Raw genomic sequence first — 25,261 nt, forward strand, 5'->3', positions numbered from 1 at the left:
CTAGAATATAGTAAGTTTACTATCTGCTAAGGGTTGGTGCACCATAAAATGTATCTAACTGTAATAATGAAGATGAGCTTGTGTCACACATGTGTAATGCCAATACTTGAAAGGCTGAGTCGGGACTATCACATGCTAAACCCATGCTAAGCCAACTTGATATACATAACCTGCCCTTGATCAAAAACCCAATAATATCAAGACAAACACAGTTTTTGCCATAAGTTGTATTCAAAATTAGAAGAGAAGATGAGTTTAATATGTCTCATTCTGGGTGGCTCTCTGCCTGGAAAAGGGTAGCTTAACAGAGTGTCTCTTCATAAGAATAAGCTTCCTTGTTCAGATCCATATTAAAGCTCTGAAATACAAAAAGAGCTCAATCACTAACAAATCATTAAGAATACAATTTCACTAATATTAACAACTCAGAATATAACAAGCAGATAAGTGCAAACATTTCCTGCATATCATCAGTTCTATCTTTACAACGCGCAGTATTAAGATCTTTTTCTCCAAACACAGTTTTTCCTTAAGGTCTACATCATAGTTGGTTTTAAGTGTCAACTTGACACAACTTCAAATCATCTGGGAAGGGGATCTCAATGAGAGATTTTCTAGCTCAGGCTGACCTGTGCTCACATTTGTGAGAAATTATCTTTATTCCTTTAGCTGACATGGGAAGAAGACCCATCCCATTGTGAGTGGCACTTTGACTTGTGTCCTGAGCTGTGTAAGAATGGAGAAGGTAAGCTGAATGGTAAGCACAAATACATTTCTTCCTCCTTGTTTTCGCTGGAAATGTGTGTGACCACCTATGTCACCTTTCCCCCTCCCAATCCTGTTTGTCTCCTGGAGTTCAAGCCCTGGACTGTTTTCTGATCTACAGATCTGTAACATTTCATGTTCTAGTAGATTTTCCTTCCATTTGACAAAATTAACCACCACTCCCCAAATGTGGCTTTCTAGTATCAATTTTGGATGACTATTTTCTGATAATATCATCATAATGTATATAGTACAGTATATCAACTGTACCTCATAGTGAGCAGGCAAAAGTATAAAATGCATGTCCATGAATTCTGAGTGCATGACTTTGTGTGTCTACTGTTTAAGACATGAAATAACCTTAAACAACTTACCAATGGTGGTTCAGGTTCTTCCTTCTCCACAATCAGGCAGAGAAGTAATAAAAGGAATACAAAGAAAAGATAAACTGGTACTATGAAAATAATGCAAGTCTATGAATTCTGAATGCATGACTTTTGTGTGTCTATTGTTTAAGACATGATATAACCTTAAACAACTTACCAATGGTGGTTCAGGTTCTTCCTTCTCCACAATCAGGCAGAGAAGTAACAAAAGGAATACAAAGAAAAGACAAATTGGTACTAAGAAAATAATCTTTGAGTCTGGCCCCGAGAAACCTAGGATTAAAAAAAAAATAAAAGGAGAAATGTTAAAGGTTGACAAAGACCTTTGAAATTTAATTATTTCATAAATACATTGTCAGGATCGCGTAGATGGAGTTAAGCTGACATACTTACCTTTGCACAAACACTGCAGTTGGGTCTGAGTTTAGCATTCCTTTTGTTTGTGAACTTTTCATACAGAAGAAACTACTTTGCTGAACTGTGACATCTGTCCCATTTCAAATAGAAAAACAACTCCCACAGCACATATGATTTTGCTTACAATTTTATGTTGTGACATTTTTCATTAAAAACACACAAGAGTGATTAAACAAATAAGTCCTATTATCTCCTAACTCAGGAACAAGTTCTGATCTTTAATAAAGATACTCATGAGGGTAATAATGCTAACTTAACAGTCACCTCTTAAAATTTGTCTCATTCTTTAGAGGCTGAACTGAAGAACAAAAGATGACTTTGCTGTTTGGCATTTAGATGTGACTTTTTTTTTTTCTCTCTCTTTTATAGTTTTTCTTTGGTTTTAGCAGCACTAGTTGGTCGAATGTTAGGCAAGCATTTTAGCACCAAGAGATCACCAGACCCAGGAGTGAAGTGTTAATGTTGCTTCTGCATCTTGAGAACAGTCAGTGGCGATACTTTAATCAAATCTGTCCTTCCAAGTCTAAGATATTTGACTTGTTTTGGAATAACATACATACAGCATGTCAACTTTCAGAGCCAGACCTATAAATCTACCCCCATTTCAATTTGTCTTTGTCTTTTCCCTTCAGATCTTAGTTGTTTCTAGAAAATTGTGAGTCAAATTCTAATGCTTAGGATAGCAAAGATTTACAGGGGAAATTAATTTCCAGAGAAGTAACAAACAAGAAAATTCTCCTGACATGGAAAAGTAACAAGGTCAGGGCAGACAGTTCTTTTCATGAGGCTCTGTTTGTGTTCTCTAGTCAAGACAATTCCGAAGAAGTTATTTTATTGCCAAAATATTATTGTACTACTTCCCCCTCCCCATCAAGTCTAGTGTGTGTTGCCCAGCTGCTGGTGGGAATGGGACATGGAGGGTCAAATGATCATGGCTCATGTTATTAAAGAAAGCTTACAACCCTCTTCCAGCAGATATAAAATGCCACCTCAAAGTTGTGAGGGCAGAAAGGTGAGGGCAGATGTAGGAGGAGTTGAGGGATTTAATATGATCAAAATGTATCACATAAAATCCTTAAAAAATAGCAAAAATAGTATTAAAATTTTAATTGTACTAAAAAGATGCTTCTGAGGGTCTGAGTGTGGTCAGTGACGTGAACTCAGATTTTTACTCTCCAGAACTGTAGGGGAATAAACATATGCTTTTAAACCAAATATATGTATATATGTATAATATATATACAAACATATGCACACTTGTAATTTTCCTGCTATCTATAACTTGAAGTACCCAACAAGAAATATATCCTAAAATCATAAAACTACAGGCAAACTTCAAAAATAATTTGTTCTTAACTTCTAAGTCTAAATTAAGACTCTACCAAGAGATACCTGTCAGGACCAAACAAATCTCAGTCATCAAATTCCTAGTGAGATTAAATGTAATGAAAAAAGATGTACATTTTGATAATGTGGTAAAGAAAAATCAAGTCCACTTTATACAATTTATGGACTAATGAGAAAATATAATTAACAACACACACACACATACACACACACACACACACACACATACACACACACACACACACACACACACACACACACGTTTCACCTTTTCCACATTTCTGATAGTGAAAACGAAAATGAAAACTGTACAAGCAGTAACAGTGTTCTCTCTGATCACAAACAACTCTTGCTTGAAGTCCTCCTAACCCTGACTATTTTCCTCCGTATCCCCTACTTGTTGTTATATATATAATGTATATGGTGCTCTATCTGCATGTACAACTTTATGCCACAAGAGGGCATTACATCCCACTATAGATGGTTGGGAGCCACCATGTGGTTGCTGGGTATTGAACTCAGGACCTCTGGAAGAGCAGTCAGTGTTCTTAACTGCTGAGACATCTCTCCAGCCTTGTCCAATATATTTTGCTTGGTTATTATTTATTTCTTCCCAACTTGGGATAACATAGACTTGGCAAGAGTAATAATGACTGCTGGATATCCAGTCCTTGGAATCGGATATACAGTAGGTACTCTAGAAATATTTAATGAATAATATTGAACAATGATTCTGCTGTATTTGTAGGGACATAGAATCAAAGATTCCAGTCTGGTCAAATTGTGTGAAAGAGTAACAATTGATAAAAGATAATTGTCTATATCTGTACATTTATTACAGCTGCATCCATGTATGAATACCTAAATAAGCAATGCTGAAGTGATTTTCTTCAACTTTGAATAATTACCAGTAATATGGTTGGTTTGTTTGGTTGGTTGGTTGGGATTTTTTGTTGTTGTATTGTTTTGTTTTTCAAGACAGGGTTCCTCTGTGTAGTCTTAGCTGTCCTGGAACTCACTGTGTAGACCAGGCTGGACTCAAACAGAGATTTACCTGCCTCTGCCTCCCAAGTCCTGGGATTAAAGGCGTGAGCTACCAGACCCTAGCCTCAGTAATTTGTAATGATGTTAATATAGTCTAAAACATATTGTGTGTCATCTTCTAGGCTTTTAAGTTTAGATCACTATGAAATTTGAATATCTATTTATTATCATAAATCACTGTCCATACTTAAGGGACTGTCTTCCCTAATCACAGAATCTGTGATGGTAGGTTGTAATAGTCAGCTTGCTGTGCTGTAAAATCATCTGGGAAGAGAGCTTCAAGAGAGGTTTTTTGGAGCAGGTTGGCCTATTGTCATGCCTGTGAGCATTTTCTTATTTGTGTTAACTGAATGTGAATACCCACCCTGGATATGGTACCATCATTTCCTGGGATAGGCCCTCGACTGAATGAAAATGAGAGCATTGTCTGAGCAGTAGGATGCACACTCACTGCTTTCTTCTCTTTACTGTTGCTGTAAGGGGCTGTTTTCTATTTCTGCCGACTAGACTTCTCTGCCTTGATGGACTGTGTAACTAGGAATCATGAGCTAAAGAAGCCCTTTCTTCCCCAAGCTGCTATTGGGCAGGATATTCTAATCACAGCAACAGACATGAAACCAAATGTCTCATTTAGAAAAATTACCAGTAGTTAGTGTATGCTTGGAGTCAGCTGCACCCCTTACTTTTAAAGTTCTGTTCTTGTGAAAATTGTAAGCACAAAAATGTTGACTAAAATGGACTCTGGACCTCCCCACAAGAAGGACTATGAAATGTTCATAGCAGATAAACAAAAATACTCCTATTATAGCAGAATAAGACTCCTACTTCCAAATGAATACTAGATTTTCAGTAAGCCTATCATCTATTGCGATACTTGCTCTCTCCTCATTGATAGATGATGCACAAGACCCTTTAAGCTCCAATTTACAAGCACACTGAGCAAAAATAAATCTAGCAAACAGCCCCAAGTTACTTAGTTCCTATCCTTTCAGTTCATACCTTCCCAGCATTCCTCTTCACTCCATTCACTCCAAATTCCATCATCTGCACAATATATATTGACTTTACTTCTTACAAAAAAGCACAGTTCTTCACTATCATTTGCTCTCTTTTTCAACTTCATGTCGTTTTTATCTGTGGCAGACTGAAAGCCAAGAAAAAATACAGTGTGTTTATTTGACCTAAGTACAACTGCAGTGATTTCATCTCTCAGCTTCAAAATGTTTTGGGACATAAAACACCTGCATTGAGATACTAGAAAGGTATAATCCTAGCATTGGCCATTGGTATACACTGATTTTTGAAGTCATTTTTCTACCTGTATTTAATTTTATCTTTTGTCCTATCAAAATAATTGGTTACTTGTAATAAAAATAACAATATATGTAATATGTCACAACTCTACATAGTTTGATGTCCATAATATTGTCCATAATATGTCCATAATAGTGTATGATTTTCCAGGTTGTATAAGGGGGGAAAGGAAGGTTACATAAGATGATTTACTGAAAGAAAAAAATTCATGTGAATGCAGATTTTATGAAAACTGGAATGTTCATATTCAAAATGTATCCACTACTCTTTTTGCTCTGATTTACTTTTGAAGGCCCACATAGTAGTCCTCAGGAATTGACACAAAACTGTCACTTAAGATATGAGATTACCACAAAGTATGCAGAAGCTCTCACAAGGCTCACACAGGAGAAAAAGAAAACTAAGGAAATTTTTTCAGGTTTCCAGTTCAAAGTGCTACAGAGTTCTTCTCACAAGCTATGATTGCTTTTCATTTACTTATCTTCAGAGCCTAGAGAATATGTAGTATAGACTTGAGTGGACTGGGACTCAGGTTTTGAGTACACATCTATTTGACTGTGAAATCAATTCACTGTCCTGGAACAAGGATGCTAACTCGTTACCATTCCTCTCTTCTATATATGAATTGAATCATTGACAACCAGTAGTTCACCTTCTTGTCTCTACCAATCTCTAAACTGGAAACAAATAAAGCAAAGCAACATCCGCCAAAGTTGGGTTAAAGAAATCACCAAATACTTGATGTTTGGAAGTAATTAATTTCACAACCATCATCTCTTTTACAAGCCCCACTTCTCTAGGAAATCTCTTACACTCCTGAGCACTCTTAATTTTGACCTCATGGTTTTATCTCAAGAAGTGATTTCTGTGTTTGTGTGTGGTTTTATAATTTAATTTATTAAGACAAAATTGGAAACAACTAACTAGATTGTCTCCAGGGTCTTTTGCAACTTTAAAACTGGCATGTTTAGTTACACTTTTTAAAAATACTTCAATTGTCCACTGGATTTGGCCTTCTGGAAAGTAAACAGAAATACTTGCCATGGTCCATCGCTCTTTTGAGCAGCAACAGATTTTGATTCTCTGGTAGCCTTTTATAATTAAATGTTAATTTTATGATTTTAGCAAATAAATACAACATACCTCCCTGGAAATTCCGTCTTCTCGGACCACAAGGTCATAAGTGTAACACCTTGGTGGAATGGGCCCTCCAGGTGTGCTCCATCCCATTCTAATCTCAACGGAATTCTCCACACTAATATGAAGGAATTCTGGTGGCAATGGTTTAACTACAAAGCAGAAGGAGACTGTTTCAACATGAAAGTTGCTAAGTTAGCAGCAGCCCTCATCCAAAGCTGGGGACACTCTAACACAGACTTTCAGGGACAAACTGAGTGGCTCAAGATTATTCTCATGATGTCACTGAAAATCAAAGTTGCTTGCCAATCAAGATGAACTTCTTGAGAAATTTGGTTATTTTGGAAACTCACTTTTGTTCATTTGTTTTTGATAAATCCCACAGAGATAAATATTTAAGGCCAAGAGGAAAAATAAAAAGACCCAAATCATTGCAATCATTTCCCCATTTTGGAGCTTTTTAAAGAGCGACCAAACCGTCACTACTACCACTATTGTGAATACTTTCTAACTAAGCTTATGATCCATACATCTGGCATTGCACCAGGGTATTGTGTGGTCTTTGACTATCTTCATGTACATGATAAGAACATTGAAACAGAGACCTTAAGTCAATCACCCAAACTCATGTAATTAGAAAATGGTAGACCCCAGAGTGTGGAGGCACACGCCTTTAGTCCCAGCAATTGAGAGGCAGAGGCAGGCGAATCTCTGAGTTCAAGGCCCACCTGGTCTACAGAGTGAGTTCCAGGACAGCCTGTGGCACACAGTGATACCCTGTCTTAAAAAGAAAGAACGAGAGACAGAAGGAAATAAAGAAAGAGAGAAAGAAAAATAAAGAAGGAAGAAAGAAAGAGAGAGAAAAAGAAAGGAAGGAAGGAAGGAAGGAAGGAAGGAAGGAAGGAAGGAAGGAAATGGAAAAAGAAAATGGTAGACCCAGAGTTCAAAGCTAGGTCTGTCCAGTTCTACAACCTCTCGCTCTTACAACTGTTAGAATGAAGAATACAAATTCAGAAGGCATAAAAATGTTTTGGTTTTCAATGGTTTGTCATTCAAAGCCAAGGTTAATAGAATATACAATTAGTAATTCACTGACACTAAACAGCAGAGACTCTTTCAAGCTGGAAAATGAATTATGATCTCTAAAAATAATGCTGTTTTATATTTTACTCAATAACATCTCTACTTTCTCGTCTACTCTAGGGCCTTTATGTTTATGGCTTTGCTCTTCCACCACTCTTGTAAATCTCATTCTCTCCTCTTGTCTTTCCTGCTCCCTAGAAACAACCAAAACTAGGATGAATGGATTTGAAGTTTACATTATTTGTTCAGATCACCTATATTTTGAAGTTGAAAAACAGTATAGCTGGATCTGATAGGTTCCATGTTTGAGGATCCATTAACACAGATAAAAAAGTCTTTATAGTCTGATGACTCCAAGTTGGAAAGTTTGCATCCAACATTTTTTTCATTATCTCGGAGGTAATTAGAACACTGCAAGGCATGATCCAAGCCCTCATACCTATAACAAAAAAAACATTTCAGGAATTGTTTAGTAGCATCTTTTTTTTATCTCAGTGATCAGTTTTAAATCATTTTATGATATTATCTGAAATATACATATGACCACAGTATATTGATTTAGTAGATTATATAGATAGATAAATAAACACACACACACACACACACACACACACACACACACATATGTAACAATACCAATTTTTAAAAGAGGTCATGAACTTGAACTTGAGAGGTTACAAGAGCAGTTGGAGGGAGGAGAGAGAGAGGTAGAAACAATGTAAATATGGTACTCATTTACAAATTCTCAAAAAAAGTTGTTATAAAAATGATACAATATGAAGAAAAATGCTATTTACTACATGCAATGATAAGTACTGTGTATTCACAAGCAAGAAAAACAGACATAGTTGATTTCATGGAGCTTCAGTTCAATATGAATGTTCATAACATCTCAAAGAAACTCAAGTATCATTATTCATGAATTTAGTTTTTGTTGACTCAAAGTTTTTGAATCAAAGATTTGCAATAGTAAGGAAGCCTTGATAATATTTGACTGAAAAAATTATTTGGAGTGAAAGCAGATTTAAAAGCAGATATAAAACATTCCTAAGTTTTTTAAAACAAAAGGAAATCTTCTGACGCTATAATACACTGCTCTGTAAGTCTGAGAAAAACCAGCTAGAGAAGGGGGTGAAACGAACAAGGTAAAGTAGTTTGTCAAGTACAGTCTAATTTCCCCTTTGTCTTAAGAAATTTTACCATGTCATTTAAGGTTAACTTTGTTTCTGCAATACAGCTAATGGAAATGGAAGGAGTTGTTAGCAACTGATTTATAAAGCAATAATTCCTGATAAATTTTAATAAAGCCTAGCTTGTAGTGAAAAATGTGACTTTGGCTTTAAAAGCAACCAAAAATCTCTTCTGAAATGAGACCAACATAGCAGCTGTTAAGGAGCTACTGAAAATATGTAGGCTCTATTAAATGAACTTTATACCAAGTGTTCTACTTTAGGAAAGTGTTTATAATTTGTATTCTCTTGGTTAAATTGCCTGCTTACAGCCTGGGTGACTTTTTATCTATGACTGACTTTATTTATATTGCTTTGACACAGGATTTCACTATACACTAACCTGGAACTTAATATGTAGCTCAGGGACCTAGTGTCAAACTCATGATTGTTATATGTTACCCTCCCAAATTCTGGGATGATAGGTATACACCAATATGTCCAATTGATGCTCGAGTTTACAAAGACTGACTGGAGACTTTTTGTCAGTGAAATATGAGTCACAATCTGTAAAATGTTAATGTTTATTCTTCCCCATCCCATTAAGTAAGGATAAGGTTTTGTTAAGCAAGAATAACAAAGTGAAGTGTGTCTTCCTCTTTTGTTTGCTGTGTCTTTTTAAATCAAGAGCAATGTCTTTCATTTAATAAATGTTTAATATTTGTTGATTTAGTAGAAATGTATCCATCCAATTCAAGATATGGAAAGTCAAACTTTTCTCCCAGAGGAATTGTATGCTCAAATCTACCCAGATACCTGCTGCCAGAGCAGGGTTTAGAGCCCAATTCTCAAAAGCATTAATCCTTTATACCCAATCATTTATATATCATGTTTTTCTTTTAAAGTTACAATCACAGTTTGAGTTTAAAAACCACAAATACTACAATTTGTTAGGTAAGACAAAGGTAAGAATTGGTTCACGTCCACCAATCTTTAAAGAACTTGAGGAGAAGGCGTCTTTGGTGACACATGCCTTTAATCCCAGCACTCAGGAGGTAGAGCCAGGCAGACCTCTGTGAGTTCAAGGCCAGCCTGGTCTACAGAGCAAGGTCCAGGACAGGCAACAAAACTACACAGAGAAACTCTGTCTCAAAAACAAACAAACAAACAAACAAAAGGCGTCTTTAAAGCAAGGGGGCACCTAGAGAGATAACCTCAGAGATGGTTAAGAGCACTGGCTGCTCTTCAAGAGGACCTGAGTTCTATCCCCAGCAACCACATGGTGGCTCACAACCATATATATTTAATGAGATCTGGTGCCCTTTCCTGGCCTGTATAGACATAATAAATATATTTTTTAAAAAGAACTCAAGGAGACACTGGGGGTATACAGTCTAGGGAGTGGTGTATAAATCACAAGGAAGACAAAAGTAGCTACAGTGTGCAAAACACGCAGGAAGGAAAAATGTTGCAATCATCTGGGCGGTGGTGGCTCAGGCTTTCAATCCCAGCACTAGTGAGGCAGAGGCAGGCGGATCTCTGTGAGTTCGAGGACAACTTGGTCTACAGAGTGAGTTCCAGGACAACCACAGCTGTTACACAAAGAAACCCTTTCTCGACAAATGAAAAAGAAAAAATGCTGCGATCAGAACCACCACCACTTGGGAGGTCACGGCAGTCATCCAGGTAAGGAATGGGAGGGGTCTAAAGGAAGGTTCTTACATAGATGTGGGAAGTGAAAAACAGATGTGCAACTTAGCAAAAGAATGTGGTGATTGCCTTACCACAAAGCAATTAAGGAACTGGCTGCTGGCAGAGTGGGACTGTGTTTTCACTGATCAGTCACCCATGCTCCACACTTACACCCACATAGGTGGCCCTAGTTAAACTCAGCTGACCCTAACATGAGAATTAAAATAAAGAGACGATCATAGGAGGGGGCTTGTTGAGATGGAGGGAAGGAAACAAAGGGGGAGGGGTGAGTGTGACCAGAAAGTATTAAATATTAAATATGTGCAGGAAATGGCTCTATGTGTAAAAGCTTCAGGAACAGACACGAAAGAAACAGCAAAAAGATCCAGTTTAACAGATAACTGCTTTTAAAAGCTAAGTGTATAAATATATGCAAACTTTTCAAACTATAAACCCAGCTATGTGTAGGCTATAATATTTCATCCTGTATAGAAATAGTCACAGGATGCCTTACAGTATCTTCAGCCTGAAATTCTCACATAATTATGAATAATTATCATCATAAATATATCTCTGGTGCAGAAAATGGTTGTAATTCAGTTGGAATACAGTTGATTGTCCTGTGAGCTAATCTTGACAGATGTTTGCCCAATGTGGGATTCTAAGTATAAAAATACTTACCAGAAAAACATAGTATAGTTGGTATCAGAATGTGCTACCTTGCCAGGCTTCCAAGAGCAAACCAAATACTGCCAGTTATAATATATACACTTCATATCCTGAATTTTAGTTTCCAGGCTTCCTAAGAAATGAACAAACTATGAATACTTAAGAGACATCGTGATAAATCTTCTGTGTAATCACTATGCAATTTTATTTCCTTTGGCCCTGCTACTTCATTTAGCAACCAGCATAATGAGAAACAGTGCAAAAGGAAGCTATCAGAAATCACTTCACTGTAAGGAGGATATTGCAAAGCTGAAAACATTTGAGTGCTTATTTACTGACACTAGTTTATATCAAAGTATTAGATTATTACAAGATGTTCTCAGCAATTGAGCAAATACCCATTCATGTTTACTAATATGGCTCCATGCTGAGGACTCTACTAATAAGACGTAGATTTACTAAAAACAAAGTTTGTTGGTTTAATGAGTTCAAGAACCCAAGACACTTATGTTAAGAAAGATTCTATTTTGTGTCTGATCATCACATGATTTACTATGTATACAGTCATCTAAGTAAGGGTTAGGGAATTTATTCTCCACATGGATTTTTTCTGAGAATATCAAATGTGAAAAAGAGACATCGTTTTAACCTGCATCTGATATCCCATAGGAAGCTTCCATCCATGAACTTTGAACTTCTGATCCATTTGTACACTGCTCTGACAAATGTGTACGTATCTTTCCTTCCATGCCTTTGTTAAGATCGAACCCATCCTTGTAAATTAGATTCCTAGTAATGATGGTCTATTTTATAAAAAGATGAAACACAGTCCATTTTAGAAATATATGGAAAGGTGATCCACATTAGTAAGACTCAACAATTGTTAAAATCTAAGATAATTATTTGCTGTAGTACCCCCAGATGTAATTCTGGCAGAGATTACCTCTGTAGATGACATTATTTGATAAGGTCATTGGAACAAACAAAACAGAAAACATTTAGTAAGCAGAAAGGCTCTGTGATGGAACATGAGCTGTTAACAACTTGGAGTTAAACAGATAATTTTCAACAATATGTGTATTGCATAACCAATGATTTGCCACTTTCAGGAAACTTTCAGTAGTCCCATAAAATAAAAAAAGTCTCACAGGTATCTGAAGAAAACTGGACAATTTGTAATTTTTTAAAGGATGAAATCATATACAATCATCTTGTTTCTGAAACTTACAAGTATTTTGTCTAAAACTTCATTCAATAAATATTTAACTTGAATTGCTCATTGAAGCTACTTATCTGCATTGCAGAGCCAATGGAGTAGCTTCTGCAACAGAGCTCTGAATGAACATTATAGTTGTTGTATAAATAGTTGACAGTTCAATAGCGTTCAATGAAATCTTTCCATATATGTAAAGAACGATGCCGTATTCTGTGATGTGTGTGTGAAGATTTAACTCAACATCAGATATTTTGTTAGAATTGTAGAAAATGAACTGATATGACAAGAAACTGTAAATGTACAGCAAATACTCAAATGTTCTTCAAGTTATAAGAGACCTAGTTTTCTTTCTGGAACTTCCAAGAGCTGTCTTAATAATGGACAAGGTGAAAATATACTCATGCAGATGCACAGCAGCTCACAACAGAGCTTTCATATACTGATTAGAACAGTTAAGGCACACACAGTAGTGGTTACTAGAGTCAGGGTTACAAGAAAAGATATAATGATCAGCTTACTCTGATGTCGCAAGCCATGTTTCACTTACCTTCCAATTGTCACTGTCAACATTTCGGTATTTTAACTCGTATTCCAATGTGCATTCCTTAAAGTTTTCCATAAGCACAGGAGGTTTCCATTGCAAATAGAGATAACCTAGCAATCCGGGATCCATTATTTCAAAATCCTGAGGAGGATTAACTGAAATGAAATTAAGAAAATATTTATACTTGTCTTGTATTTTATGGTTTTTATTGTTGAATGTGAGTAATTTTCAAATGCCCATCACCTGATTACTGGATAAAAATTCAAGCATATCTACATGGAGGGATATTATTTGACTGTAAAAAGAATTAATAACTAATAAAAGGCTATAATTGGAAAAACCCTAAAACATTACGCTAAGTGAAGGGAACCTGTCTCATAAAACCACATATCCAGTGATTTCATTTAAATACCATAGGTGAAGACAGTAGATTAGTGGTCACCAGAGGCACGTGGTCTCTCTGGAAGAGAGTGAAGGAGTTCTGGAAATTGATGGCAGTAGTGGTTTCATAACTTTGTGGATATATTAAAATAATCTTCAAATGGTACATTAGAAAAGGGAGAATTTCCTGTTATATAAATAAATCTGTTGAAGTCCATAATTTTTCTGTGTAGCTGTCCTTTTTAAAGAAACTACATAAGCAAAATGTGATTTTTGCCTCTCTAGGAACTATTGCTGCACAGAAATACACTTGCCGTGAACCTTCTTGGTGAACATATACACCAGAATTTGTATGATATTATATAAAGATAGATTTATAAATGTTTCTAGTAGTGAGAACCAATCAATAATAATTCAGTATCTTGTTATGATCCACATAAAACATTGTGATAGACTCGAGAAAAGATGGAAAAACATATTTACTATGCCTGAGCACCTTAAATCATATCTTGTGAGTAGTCCATGGAGTTAATTGATATATTGCTCCCTGAGTTTGGCAAACCAAGCTTTCCCATAAACTTTCTAAGTAACAAGTCAAGTAGCACTGTATTGCCTTCATGTTATCATTTGGTTAATTCTCTCTGTTGAATGCTGTGTGTTTCAATACTTCAACTTGACTAGGGATTCTGCTCAAACTCTCCATTAAGAATGACACAACATCTTTGTGGTTTTCATCCTTAAGGTTAGAAATCTGTGTCAAATTCAATGTTCCATTAGATGCTGAGAAATTCAGATTATTTGTATACTTTTGTTTAAACTTCCATTTTCTGATTTATCCAATTGCCATAAGACTCAATTTGTGCTAGAATAACATAGTTTTCAAATACTTATTCATGTCCTAAAAGAATCCTATACAAGAGGTCTGGAAATTATTTTTATAATTTGGCATTTTACCTAAGAGAACGTGATCATTAGTTACCTTATACACATGAGTAACTACCAATAACATATTTTTTATATTATGGAAATATTACTAATAACATTTTACACTTTCATGATACAGAGTGAAAATAGCATTCATATTCTTTAAAACTACTCCATTAAAAGGAATTTAATTTATTCATTTACCTTTTATTTCCAAAGAATGTCCAATTATTGTAAAAAGAAGAAAGAAACCCAGGCATCTGGTTTCCACACCCATAAAAGCCATTTCTCCAGGATTTAGTGCTGAAAGCTCCACTCTAAGAAGGGAGAAGATAACAGGTTGACTTATCATACTTAAATAATCATGTGGGTGAGTGTAACTAATAATATTTCTGGGAGTTCTCTGTGTACTTTCTACCAAAACGAGAAACTGTGCCCTTTGAAGCGTGGAAATGGAAATCAACCTTGGACTCAATGCAGTTGCAAAAAGAGGATTCTGGTCCCCTAAGAATCCAAACTAACCCAAATAAAGAAAACTGTAAAATCTCAACCATACATACTTATTAATACTCTGATTAAGATATAGTGGCTTCCAGAAGCCTTCCTACTGAAATCAAACCCAGCAGAATGTCCCTACCTTTGCATAGGAGAAACTTGGACACCTATATATTCATAGCAACCATTTCTCCTAGATGCAAACAAAACATTCTGATGTATGCTATTTTCTAAGAAAAATAAGAGTATTTTAAAGTAATCTGACTCCTTAACAAATTCAAAAATCTACATGAAGACCTCAGAAAACTAAGAACTTTGTTATACCTCTTCATAACTATGAAATCATCACTGTCTGCTCTCCACTATCCCAGATTTGCCCATTTTTCCTATCAGTACATATCATTGCCACCTCTCAGCCTTTAAGCCTTCCTCACCCCTTCCCTCTTCCATCCTGTCTCCTCATCACAACTCTAAACTCTAATTAATCTTGTCCTCAAGGATCTTATCCAGCCATTCCTGTCTCCAACACATTGTCGACACCACTCACAAGAGGAGTGATACATCTAAAGGGAAAATCAGGACTTCTCTTTTTCTCTTCCAAACTCTAACAGCATTTCACTGACACAGGATGCAAGGTGAGCTTTTCTAGACCTGAAGAACACTGTTTTATGATTAAAATTTAAAGGATTAACATATACAAATAGCTACGTCATTTTTAAAAACTTTTTATTTTTATATTATTTGAGAGATTTACATGTACATAATGAATTTTAGTAAATTTTGGACCTCCATTTCCCTCTCCTAATCTCCCTGTCTCCTGCTCAAACACTTCTCAACAATTCTTCCGTCTACACTTGTGTCTTCTTTCTGTTTATGACAAACTGAGTTTAGTTAGTGCTGTACACATGAGCATAGATGGGAGATTACTTACTGGAGCAGGGGCAACTTATCAGTGGCTACATTACCAAAGAAAATGATACACTTTTCCCCAACTACCATTAACTGTTGTGAGTTGCTCAAGAAGAGCCCATTTCCTTGTCTTTGCAGGTCTTATTCAAATTGCCACGTCTTCAGTGAATCCAATGATTATGTTATGTCCAGAAGACATTTTACTGTGTATCTTGCCATATTCAGGCTCCTACATCCTTTCCACTGTGTTTTCTGAGCTTTGGAAAGAGCTATACAGATATGATTGTAACAACATTTAATGAAAAAGAGGATATGAACTAAAAGTTATAAAGGAGGGGTGTATGGGAGATTTTGTAAGAAAGAGAAGGGGGAAGATGGAATTGTTATAATCTCAAAAACAGAAGAAGAAAATTAAACTATAATTTAGGGAAATTAACATGCTTAATTTTGCACATTTCTCTTTGAATCTGCATTCCTGGGATTAACTATTTCATGGAAAATTGAGAAATAAAGCTTATGCATCTAATGATTTGTGGACCACCTTTCTGCTCTCCTTCACAGTTTAAGTGGAAGGTGAAGCTCTTCTCTTATTCCACCCTCTTCAAACAGCTCACCTAAAACATTCCAATATTGATAAACTTCAACTGTGACCTAATAGAGTCTCGGGATCAAATTATTGGATCTTAGTAGAAAGTTTTAAAAATCACCTGCCTCATCTAACCACAGGCTAATGAAATTGGACTCCAGCTATTAAATACCATTTTCTGTATCAGTCCAAACCATTTAAGCATACAAATTAGAATAGATGGCTCTTGGAGCCATTTGTGAATAAGTTTTTCACATAAATTCCTGAGTTACACCTTGGAGCCAACGTAGGCCTTCCCGAAAGAACAGAAAGAATTCTATTATTGGCTTCCTGGTTGCAGGACTTTCACTAACGCACTGAGATTGGCATTACTGCCCTGACTCCAGGAATTCTTCACAAGGTGTATGGAAACCTGAAGACAAAAGGAAGTGGAAGTGATGAATGCACACATACACAATCTGAAATGTCTCTGACATACTGGACACATATCAAACAACTCATTAGGACAGAAATCCAATTATTTTTTAGTAAAGAACTAACAGCCAAAGAGGAAGACTAGTTGTCCAAATTTGCACAACTTATCAGTGGCAGATGTAGGACTGAAAACCAGGTCTTTGGACATCTTAACAATAACTAGCCACTTCATTTGCTTGTCCTAAGAAGCCAGTCTGTACCTATTGTATCAAAAGCCTCACCACACCCAATTTTCCAAAAACTACTGTCCTTACTCAAACTCAAGCCAGCTACCATATCATTTATGTTTATATCATATTTCTCATGTAGGAAAACTTGTATAAATATGCATTGAGTATAGGGGATTTTGTTTGTTTGTACTGTTTTGCCAGGTAATATCCAAATAAATCTTTTATCATGCATAAGAACCAAATAGCAAGTCACGATGTCTATAATAATAATATCTCCAACAATGCATGCTGAGTACAATGCACTTTACAGGCATTTTTTCAAACAATTCTTAAAATCATGCTTGGCCATTCATACTCTTTTATGACATCTTAGAAACAAGAGACTGAGACACACGGAAGTTAAACAACATGCCTCAGGTCACACAGACTGTAAATGCAGAAGCAAGGATTTAAATCCAAATAATGTAGAGCCAGGGCTATGGACAAAAATCACTGGTAGGTATTTCCCATGCTTAAGAGCAATAAGAAAGGCAACTTCCTGTTTCTACCCACTTGGTTTTATGTAACACTATTGCTGACACAGGTTCTCATTGGCAGTCTCTTTTGGAATGGCAAACCTACAGTGATTTATTCTTTTCAGCCTTTCTTCTCCACTTCAAAATATTACAACAAATCTCCTTTGCTCTAAAGTTTGACTGAGGCTGAGGCTGAAGATTGAACTCAGTGGTAGAAAGTCTCCCTGGCTTAAGCAAGGCTCTGGGTTCCATCACCAGCAACCACACACACACACACACACACACACACACACACACACACACACAGAGAGAGAGAGAGAGAGAGAGAGAGAGAGAGAGAGAGAGAGAGAGAGAGAGAGAGAGAGAGAAGAGAGTCATTCATGCATTCACATGCATTCACATTAAAAACTGGCTGGATAATCCTTGCATTACTGGAAAAGCTCCAGGTACTTACCAATAATATGGTTTCTCAAGAAATGTATTATCACAGGCAGTTATCACAAGCCCTCTTTGTCCTCTCCTCTCCACATGAGACACTAAATCGAATCTCTACTGTTTTCCTTTCTGCCAGATAATAAAGAACACTGAAAAACTTAAGGTAGGTGTTCTTGAAATAGCTAGAGGGCCAGGACAAAGATTCCACAAATCACAAGCAAGAAAAGCTTATGGGTGGTGCTAAATGCCATCTAGGGCAAATTTCTAATTATGACAAAGTATTTTTAGCAGCTAACAATTATTATTTGGGGAAACTAATAAGTTTATAGCTGAGAAGTTTACTAATATAAATAACCACCTATGTTTTATTAGTGCTTAAACTAGTGGGCTTAGAAGTAAATTATATCTTCCATCTATAAAATAGAGGTAATAATACAAGCCTGGCTCAGGTTTCTCGACAATCAAATCAAATTATGTATATCCAAGTACTCTGAAAATAATAAATTGCTCTATAAACATGAAAGAGGCTTACTTGCAAGGATCTTGCCACTAGTCAGAACTTGAAAATAACTTGCTTCTATCTATATGTTTGACTCCTGTTAATTGGGATTTTATATCCCAGTGTTGATAACTAGGCACTTATAATTAATCTCCAGTTTCAAGTACCTTTGCTGATCCCTTATTCTGCCTTTATTGATATTTAATGACAATAATTCTTTGTATTTGTTGAGATTTCAGGAGTTAAAAGTAGTTTTTAAAAATAGTTTAGCTGGTAGACTTGGAGAATCAGTGTTGCAAACAGTAAGAAAGAAGTGATGTGGCCGGCATAAGGTCTCACAGTTGATAAAAGCCATAAAGTTGACAACAGGAGGTGAAGAGCAGAAGAGACAGAAAATAATTTAAGGCAGTGGTTCTCAACCTTCCTAATGCTGCAATCCTTTAATACAGTTCCTCATGTTGTGGTGACCTCCAACCACAAAGTTACATCATTGCTACTCCATACTATAATTTTGCTACAGTCATGAATTGTTATATAACTATCTGAGTTTTCCAATGGTCTTAGGCGACCCATGTGAAAGGGCCATTCAACCACCCTCTGCCCTGAGGAGTCACGACCCAGAAATTGAGAACCATTGTTCTAGTCCAATAATATATAATGTGGTGCTTTGTTGATAAAAGAAAATAAGCCTTTTCTATGTGGGCAGAAAGTAAATAATACCTTTTATTCTAAACTACCTAAATCACCATAATTGGTTTTTTTTTTTCATTGTAGTTGTTTGCAAAGGAAGTGGCTAAGTTCCAGAGACAAATAATTATTTATTATAAACAGACTAATGTGGATGCAGAGATCCTCAGCCAGGCCCCAGGTGTTCAATTGTCGAGAAAGAGGAGGGACTGTAAGAGCGTGAACTGTTGAGCCCAAGATTGCAAAAAGCACAGGGACAAATAGCCAAACGAATGGAAGCACATGAATTATGAACCAAAGGCTGTGGAGCCCCCACCTGAATCAAGCTCTCTGGATAAGTGAGACAATTTAATAGCTTGAACTGTTTGGGAGACATCCAGGCTGTGGGACCAGGACCTGTCCTTAGTGCATGAACTGGCTATTTGGAACCTTGGGCTTACACAGGGATACTTTGCTCAGCCTGGAAGGAGGGGACTGGACCTGCCTGTACTGAATCCACCAGGTTTAAATGAATCCCCAGGGGAGTCTTGGCCCTGGAGGAGATGGGAATGGAGGGGAGTGGGGACAGCACGGGACCCCATGGCTGATGTGTAAAATTAAAACACAAATATAATTTAAAAAAACAGACTAATGTAATTTTATAATGTCAATATATAGCTTTTTAAAGAATACTTCAGGGTTAAAAGGATTAATGTTACAAAATTTGATGTTTTCTATTCACATTTCATTGTGTCTAAAAATATAAAAGCAGTATATAATAGGACATGGGAAAAAGTAAAATGTTAATATAAGAAAAGGATAGAGGGAGAGAGAGGGGACTTTGATTCTTTGATTAATTGTGATCTGCAGGTAAAATGAGAAACCAATTTGAGCTCTAATAGCAACTTTGCCATATGACCTTAGAAAACTTCATAGGGTCGGATGGTTTACTTAGCCCTTACCAAGGGTCATTCTCTGTATCCATTACTTCATATAGATTACCACATTTAAATTTCTCAAGTGTTCATAACTGATTTTATCACTTCAATATTAAAAAGGAGGCATTTGAAGTTTAGAAAAAAAAATTCTTGAAGGTCATAAAAGCTAACCAAAACAAGATGTTTATCTTTTTCGAAATCCCATGCACTTTTTCAACAGAGAACACAGTCTTCTAGCCGGTCTTAGAGATGGTCCATTGTCTTTCATACAAATTATCCCTAGGATGCTGTTCTCAGTTGCATCAGTTAGTCTGAAGTGTGTGTAGTGCTTCTAGTCATGGTTTTAGGACGTGACTCAAGAGTATGGCATTGCAGGATCAGTAATCTTTCAAGTACACCATCCAACAAGTGCAAATTATTCATAGCGCCTGGAGTATGGCAATGACTCAGCATCAGAATCAAAATGTTGGGAAGTTGCCAGGTTTTGAGACCTAATAGCATGCTGAGATTGCTTCATGCATCAGTAATACTGCAATCAGCCTATGAACTAGTGGTGAGTCAAATATTATGGTGATATTTTATTTGTGCTGAAATGTGATTTTATAGGTATGTTAATAAATAAGTTGCCTGGTGATCAGAGGTCATAACCATTAAGCAGAAGTCTGGTGGTGGTTGGACACACCCTTAATCTGATCACATGGCAGGCAGTGTCTCTGTGTGTTCAAGGACACAGCCAAGTGGTGACCCAAATCTTTAATCCCATTACCAACCATAGAGACCTGGAGGTCTGTATAGAGAGGCAATGACAAGGAAGTCATGTGGTTGGGTTTAGAACCAATGAGAAGGTAGAACAGAAAGGCCATAAAATGACAGGTCACACAGGAGAGGGTCTCTCTCTCAGGGGAAGCCACAGCAGCGAGTGGTAAGATAAGGGAGTTGTGTCTCTCACTCTGATCTCTCATAACTCTTTATTAGGCCCTGTGTTTCTTATTTACTAAGATCTTTTAGAATTTCATCTACAAAATATAATTTTGATAATAACATGTAAATAACATTCCCTACAATAGATAAGCCGGTAAGGAATTCTGAATATGATTTCACATACATTAAAACGAATAACATTGAACCACGCAAATTTATCATAGCTGCCACCAATCTAAACATGCAAATAATTTCATGCAAAAGTAAGACATAAGGAATATAGGTACATGCTGAATGATTACGGTAACAGTATGCAAAGTAAACACTGGAAGGATCTCCATTTTAACATATCATTTAAGCACACTGTTAGATACAACATTATTATATTTATATCCCTGCTAAGATTGCATGCTGATATCAGTGTTTACTAATATTTACAGAGTATGTTCAACAAATCTTATTAAAGCATAAGAGTTATCTTATTCTTTATTCCCCCTTTAGATGGTTTCCGATATGGTATCCTGAGTTCACCTGGAAAGCAAATTTCCTGAAGTGCTATCCAAGCTACAAAATTTGCCTTTGAGCTTCCATACTATATATATATATTCAAATCATACATTCAATAATCACCTCGCACATTTCAGCATCTGTGAAATTTACACAATTCAAAATTTGTCTCTATTTGAGCAGATCAAATATTTGTTATTTTATAATCTCACCCAAAAAAGCAACAAAACACTTTTCATAGTAACACACTAAAGATCAAGACTTTACATCTTTACATAGGGCATCAATTAGAAAATAATTCTTAAAATCAGTAAATTGTTATTTTTTTAGTATACCTTATAGCTGAAGAGCAAAGCACTGTCTTGAGAGAGACCACTGTTCAGGATGTAACAAGCAATCTTCCTCTCCCTCTCTCTATCTTTCTTTTCTCTCTTCCTCCTCCTCCATACTCCTCTGATGCTTTCAAAGACTGATTTGTAAATAGTGTGTCCTGTACCCAAAACATTCACATCATGTAACTACTTCAAAGGCAAGGACTAAGCTGTCTTCCAGAGCCTCAATACTCACACACAATGCACAATGTGCAACAGTAGGTTTTAGAATCCTTGCTGATAATTTTTCCAGTCTGTCTGTTCTTTCATGTTTACAAGGTACAGACTGGAAAAAACATGGGACTAGTATTTACTAGATCATCATATATTGCATCGTATTATGTCTTCAATTATAGAAAAAAGTGTTTGCAATACAATTAAGTATTTATATCACATGTTTACCTTACAGAAATTAAGTTTAGGAGCCTATTTTCTGCCATGTACTGTTATAAGTACTGGAGATACAGCATTGAACAATAGAAAAGTATTTGCCTTCACTTCTGCTGTTGGAGACAGATGGTGTACTCATCAAATAATTATAAATTGTGCAAAAGAAAGCAAAGCAGGATATCAAGAATGAAAATGATGGTGGTTCATTTTTGATAGGATGATGAGGGAATGTCTCTCAGAGAAAATGATATTAGAATTATCAGTGAGGGACTTAGCCAGGGTTAGATACACGGAAGGAATTTTCCAAGGAGAAAAAAATTGCACAATCTAAAGCCCTAAAGCAGTAATAAGCTTAGTAGTTCCAGGAATAGCAAGACCAGTAAGACAGAGATAGGAAAGGCTGGTTTGGTATTGTGGTTTGATGTGTGTGTGTGTGTGTGTGTGTGTGTGTGTGTGTGTGTGTGTGTGTGTCTCTGTGTGTGTGTGTGTGTGTGTGTGTGTGTGTGTGTGTGTGTGTGTGTGTGTGTGTGTGTGTGTGTGTGTGTGTGTGTGTGTGTGTGTGTAGTTAATGTTGTTTTGCTTTTGGAAATAAGTTTTCATGTATCTAGTCCCGGCCTTAAACTTGCTATATAGTGTAAGGTAGCCTTGAACTCCTGATACTCTCATTTCCATCTCCCAAGTGCTGGAATTAGAGGGGTTTGCCATCATACCAGGCTTGAGATTAGGAAGATAATTTCATCTACTTAGGCATGTGAGGAGATGTCGCAGTAGTGACATCATTTATTTGTAGTGAAATGGGAAGCAGCTGGGCAGCTGTGAGCTTATTGATGTGATATAAATTATATTTTGTTTGAATCATTTATGTGTTAGTGTATGCATGCATATGTGCATAGCTATATATGTATGTGTGCACACGTATTGTGGAGGCCAGAGGTTGACATCAGTTATCTTCCTCAGTCACTCTCCATTGTACTTTTTCAGACATGGTCTCCCACTGGATCAGAATCTTTCCAATTTGTCTAGTCTGGTTGGCCAACAAAACCCAGGAATCCTCCTCTATCTGCTTTCCCAGCACTGGGATTACAGAAGACCCATGGCCATCTGCCAAATATTTTACATAGGTGCTGGGGTCTGAACACAGGTCTTCATGCCTGTACAGCAAGCATATCAATGGTGGGATCACCTCCCCAGCCTCATAAATTGTATCTTAGAAAACTATCACATGAAAGGAAATGGTGGAACAATGACTCAGAGTAAAGCACTTAGTGAATTGGAACAAGTTGATAGCAGTGATGATGCAGGAATAATTTACTGGTGGATTGGGTGTGGGCGACCAAAGTAAAATGCCTCTATTTTGGGATAGACAACTGACAATTATTTCTGGGACCTGAGGATGATAATTAAGAGTTTAGTTTGCAACAGTTACATTTAATCTGCCTGAATAATAATGGTAGATCTAGGTGGATATTTTACTTTACAGAGTAACGGAAGGTCGTTGCTCTAAGTACAAGTTTGAGAAACATGAAACACTCAAAGTACTTAGGCACAATGGAAGTTACTATGAAGACGAGATAATATTGACATGTATGGTAGAGGAGAATTATGGACTAGAACCTTCAAATATAGAAAAGTCAGCATATGAGGACGAAGGTACAAAGAAGACAAAGCAGAGGCCAGAACATCAGAGTTGGTGGTGTTCCACTTTCTCCCAAGTGGAGAAACTTCTTACAGTACCAGGACAACAACAGGCAGTGTCAGAAGCTCCTGCTAGATGAAGTAAGATGAAGCTTAAGAATAGTCTATTACATTTGGCAATAAAAAGGTGAATGGTGCCGGGCGGTGGTGGAGCAAGCCTTTAATCCCAGCACTCAGGAGGTAGAGGCAGGTGGATCTCTATGAGTTTGAGGCCAGCCTGGTCTGCAAAGCGAGTTCCAGGACAGCCAGAGCTACACAGAGAAGCACTGTCTCAAAAAAAAAAAAAGTGAATGGTGCTGTCTATAATTGACCTCATACAGTAGAATTTCTGAATCACAACAAATTAGAGTTCAAAACACAATGGTGGGACAAAATTTGAAGACAACAAGTTCACGTAACTATTAGGAATAGAAAAGAGGGGACAGGGAGATAAGTGGGATCAGGATTCATTATGGAAACTCCACGGAGAATTAATAAAAGTTAAGAAAAAAGAATGGAAATACAAACAAAGAGTTTTCCCTATTTTTCACACAATTGGTACCATACAAATTATTTCATCCCTGGTCATGCAAATATGCAAGCACTTCTCTCTACCAGTAACCAACCAATTCCCTAACAGACAGCATCTGGGTGTCTAATTGTTTTGAAAAAGCATGTCAGGTTGAGGGCTGATACAACTTAGCTACATACCAGGGCTCTGATAACCTCCTTCTTGAGTTACACTAATTTCCTATGATAGCTCACAAAACTCGGGAAACATTGCCTAAATGTCTCCATTCATTATAAATAATGTTACATAATATGCAGATGAATAATTCAGTAACTGGAATGGTATGTGAGACAGGTCACAGAGCTTCCATGCCTTCTCCAGGCACCTCTGTATATTCAGCTGCCCACAACACCCTGAACCCAAATCTTTGGGCCTTATGAAGGCTTTAGTGCAGATGCAGGATTGATTAAATTGTTGGCCATTGTTGATCAGCTTAGTCTTTGTCTTCTTTCCCTGGACATAAGACAACTGCATCTGTGTGGAGGAGGTGAGACTTACCACTTAGGAGAGAGCAAGAGTTATGCTTCAGGAAATTCAGTCTTTGAAACGAAGATCCTTTCCATCAAAATGACCACATACCTCAGAAAGGGAAGCTTTCTCTCATGTGTGAAGTCTTGAACAGAAAGAAATTGACATGAAACAGGAAAGGTACTATTGGTGAGTAGAAGGGGATAAGAGGGAGAGAAAGAAGGATAAGACAGGGTAGATGTGGAGTAAGTACAATCAAAGTATGTTATATACATGTATGGAAACAGCACAGTGAAACCCACTATTACATGTAATACATCCTAATAAAATTTTAAAGACAAACATATAGTGTCATACTATGACAGTCCCATTCAGTCACTAATAATGAGTCCAATCCATCTTCCTATCATGACCAAATATCAGGGCAAAGGTCACTCAAATTTTCACATTTTCAAACAATGCAATGTCTTCTTTGACAAGTTTTCTATGCATTACAGTATTTACACTTGCGGCGAGATCTCTGCTTTATTCTCTTTAAAATATGGACACAAAACATCCCATGTAAAGGCTTGCTCCCATCCTAC

At 36.7% G+C, this 25,261-nt stretch overlaps 1 protein-coding gene across 1 annotated transcript; it reads right to left on the reverse strand.

Annotated features, from left to right (window-relative positions):
• Nucleotides 1-301: 301 nt before the first annotated feature.
• On the reverse strand, nt 302-14,374 carry Il13ra2 (interleukin 13 receptor subunit alpha 2). Its single transcript, XM_036173902.1, has 9 exons — nt 14,293-14,374; nt 12,787-12,938; nt 11,673-11,826; nt 11,036-11,156; nt 7,748-7,932; nt 6,417-6,562; nt 4,959-5,103; nt 1,309-1,424; nt 302-358 (listed from the first exon to the last, which is right to left on the reverse strand). Exons 1-9 carry the CDS (start codon nt 14,372-14,374, stop codon nt 302-304), a joined length of 1,158 nt encoding a protein of 385 aa, XP_036029795.1.
• Nucleotides 14,375-25,261: the final 10,887 nt, after the last annotated feature.

Source organism: Onychomys torridus, chromosome X (assembly GCF_903995425.1).
Source record: "Onychomys torridus chromosome X, mOncTor1.1, whole genome shotgun sequence".
Lineage (NCBI taxonomy): Eukaryota > Metazoa > Chordata > Mammalia > Rodentia > Cricetidae > Onychomys > Onychomys torridus.